This window comes from Phalaenopsis equestris, unplaced genomic scaffold, assembly GCF_001263595.1.
Source record: "Phalaenopsis equestris unplaced genomic scaffold, ASM126359v1 Scaffold000137, whole genome shotgun sequence".
NCBI lineage: Eukaryota > Viridiplantae > Streptophyta > Magnoliopsida > Asparagales > Orchidaceae > Phalaenopsis > Phalaenopsis equestris.
In genome coordinates, this window is record NW_018164579.1 from 911,021 (window position 1) to 914,598 (window position 3,578).

The 3,578-nt window shown below is 43.5% G+C and overlaps 1 protein-coding gene across 1 annotated transcript; it reads left to right on the forward strand.

The window, feature by feature from the left end:
• The first annotated feature begins 778 nt into the window (after nt 1–778).
• On the forward strand, nt 779–2,573 carry LOC110021668 (U-box domain-containing protein 27-like). Its single transcript, XM_020720253.1, has one exon. It carries the CDS (start codon nt 1,111–1,113, stop codon nt 2,395–2,397), a length of 1,287 nt encoding a protein of 428 aa, XP_020575912.1. The 5' UTR covers nt 779–1,110; the 3' UTR covers nt 2,398–2,573.
• Nucleotides 2,574–3,578: the final 1,005 nt, after the last annotated feature.

Consider the following 3,578-nt stretch of genomic DNA (forward strand, 5'->3'; position numbering starts at 1 on the left):
TAATCTAGAAAAAGAAATCCTAAAATTTCTTCTTAAAAAACTCAAGCACGATAATTTAAACTACAATGCGCAGCATTGTATCAACATTGGTTCTTCCCGCAATCCACTAATATGCTTGAATTGGGGTTTGAGGTCTGAAGCCAAGTTAAGTATTAAGTTACTTGGATTTACAAAATTAAAATCATAAGTTACTCACTATAAAGTTTTAAGAGATATTGCTTGCTTTAGAACTTATTTCTCTGGTTGCCTTGTTGGGGAGAGACCACTTGTTCCCCCCTGCGAAAGTTTCAACTAATTCTTGGACTCTGACGTTAGAGTTTGGCCAATCCGGTTAGCTCATTTTCAATCTGACCAATTCTCCATGATCTCATCTCTTGATTTCATCTTTTGAGCTCACCTCCAGCCAACGCACTTTGAGCTCGACAAATGAGTCAGCCTCAGGTTGGGCTGGCCGGTGCACCTCTAATATGTCGAACAAGTTCACTTTAATCCGATTTGTGAGTTATTCTTTGGAGTGTTTAGATGTACTATAAATCTATAAAAATAATACCCAACATGTCGATATCTTACAATTTACATGATATTTTGTTCATGTCATTGCCTTGTGACAGTGTTTAAATCATTCAAGTTTTTTAAAGCAACAATAATTCGTGACAAAATAGGATTATTGTTTAGATAATGATATCACTTCTCACAACATTGTAGACGAAAGTTTGGTCGCCCCGCCCAAAAACAAAAATCAATGGTGATCCCTCACCGCACATCCAACTTTGACCAAAGACTCATTTAATATGAAAAATTGGAAGGTTTCTGTTTACAATAAAGAGAAAGCGATGGCCAAACCAGCTACAAATGGAAGCAATTTCGCACCGCACCAATATAACACACACTTCCACCACACATCCACTCTTCGCCACGTGGACAAAACTCCCCCCCGCGCACCAAATGCAGCAGTGTAGAAAAACAAGACAGCCTTCTTCACACGTCATCCCACCCGCCCCGCTCCTTTGACTCCTCTCCTCTTCAATAAACCCCCCCCATCCTCCCAGCAACCCATTTCCCTTTCTCAAGCCCAACGCATGAACAATAACGCTGCGTCGAACGAAGAAGATGGGCAGAAAGGAGGAGATTGTTCAGCTACAGAACATCGGGGTTAAGGTTCCGAGCTTCTTCAGATGCCCAATCTCGCTCGATGTGATGAAATCACCGGTGAGCCTCTGCACCGGTATCACCTACGACCGTTCCTCCATCCGGCGATGGCTTGATTCCGGCAATAATACCTGCCCCGCTACCATGCAGCCTCTTCTCTCCACCGATCTCGTCCCTAACCTCACTCTCCAGAGCCTGATTAATTTCTGGTCGGCTTCCGTTGCCACCGATACAGCCACCTTTGTTCACCGCCATCCAGCGGCCGATATTCTCCGCGATCTCAGCTCATCTGTAAATCCTGCACCGTGCCTTAGCCGGCTTGCCGATTTTCTCCTCGATGCCGACAATGACGATTTCGACAAGAACCGCCTTATCGGATCTGGTAGCTGTGCGACCACACTTAGCGCCGTGGTTTGCAAAAATGGCTCCCAGATCGAAATCCTGGAAGCTGCTTTCCGGGTTCTAGCCCTAATCCTGACATCCGAGTTCATCGAGGAAAGCAATAAGAAGCTCGTGATTTCTTCCCTCGTCTCCAATCTTGATTCATCCGTTTCCAGTCTGCTTTTCCTGCTGGGAAAAAACCCCGATTCAAGAATCGAAGCTGCTCGGGTTTTGGATTCCATCCTAACTTCGGAGCCGGACTCTAGGGTTCCCATCTCGGAGAAACCGGATCTCATCCCGGAGCTGATCAGATTAATCGGATCCACGGAAGAAGGGGTCGGGAAGGAGAAGATGGACAGATCCGCGATCGAGGTTGGTCTCGCGTGCTTGGTGACAATCTCCGGCGTCCGGCGCGCGAGGGTGCTGATGGTGAAGAAAGGGGTCGTCACGGCGGCAAAGAATATTTTAATGGCGGATGCATCGACGGCCCCAGCGACTGCTGCGGAGAAGGCGTTAAAGCTTCTGGAGGTTGCTTCAGGGCTACCGGAGGGAAGATCGACCATTTGCGAGTCGGCGGAAGAGTTCGTAGAGGCGATTCTGGGGAGGATGATGAAGGTGGGGAGAAAGGGTACCGAGGCGGCAGTGATGGTTCTGTGGAGCGTCTGCCATCTCTTTCGCGATCAGCGGGCCGTGGATGCGGTCATGTCTGCGAACGGCGGCGTAACAAAGATTTTGCTATTGATGCAGAGCGATTGCTCGCCGGCGGTGAGGCATATGTCGGGAGACCTGCTGAAGGTTTTCCGGGTGAATGCGAAGAGCTGTCTCGCGGGCTACGACACGAAGACCACCCACATTATGCCGTTCTGAGAATTTGCGAACATAAAAATGTGAAATTTACATGTAAATTGTAGGGTTTTAGTCATGAAAAGAATACGAAAAGTCAATTATTTTTCTTCAACTTTACACAGTGGTGAATGGTGGTCCTTTTGACGGTTGCTGATGGCTTGTGTTTTTTTGCAATATTAAAAAAAAATGTAATGGTATATTGTCATTATACTGACCAGCTGAAATATAGTAAAAGAGAGATGAATTGTTTTTATTTGGTCTGTTAATAAGCTGGAGACAAATCTAATATGTATTATAATAAGTGTGAACTAACTACTTCATTGCTAATGTAGTGTTGTCCAACTGTCAATCTTGAGAAGAACTCTCGGATGGAATTGAGAGTATTTCGCTTTAATAGTTGCTTGGACTGCACAAATGAGATCCACAAATGTTTTTTTAGGACAAAACACCTTTAAAATGTTTTGCTTGCATCAATTCTAATAATTTTTTTTAAACTTCTATTCGCATTAGATATAGTTGGTGTCACGAAAACAAATGTTTTACATATGGAGAGCATGCGTAGATAGATTCTAAATTATTGACAGGTCGTTTTTTTTAAACTTCTATTTGCATTAGATATAGTTGGTGTCACGAAAACAAATGTTTTACTGATGGATTTACAGATGGAGAGCATGCGTAGATAGATTCTAAATTATTGACAAGTCGTTCACCAACAAATCTTTATTTTTCATGTCTTCTTATGTCTCTATGGCATGGCCAAATTGCGGCCATAGAGAACTGATGAATAAGGTATGGATGTTGTATGAGGCAGACCTCCCGAGTTCATATGCTCAGCTATCCAAGCCTAGATTGACGAGTTGTCTAGTATGAGCTGCCAAGTGAAAAAACGACCGAGTACGGGCTACTGAGTATAGGCCATCAAATGAATATTTTCCCCTTATCCATCAAGCTAAAGTAGTCCGCCTCATAAAATGACCTGATTTGTTTTGCGATATTTGGATTAACGTTACCATTGAAGATCCAACTTGAAGTGCAACCTGATATGGTGATGAATCATCTTCAGAGTCAAAGAAGGACCTCATGAGTACAAGAGGAAATGGAAGGAAAAATATGGTGCTATCAAAGGATAAGACTCAAGAGATAATATTAATTATATGTCAACATGAGAAGAAGACAAAAATGGATAAGTCAAAGATCTTTAA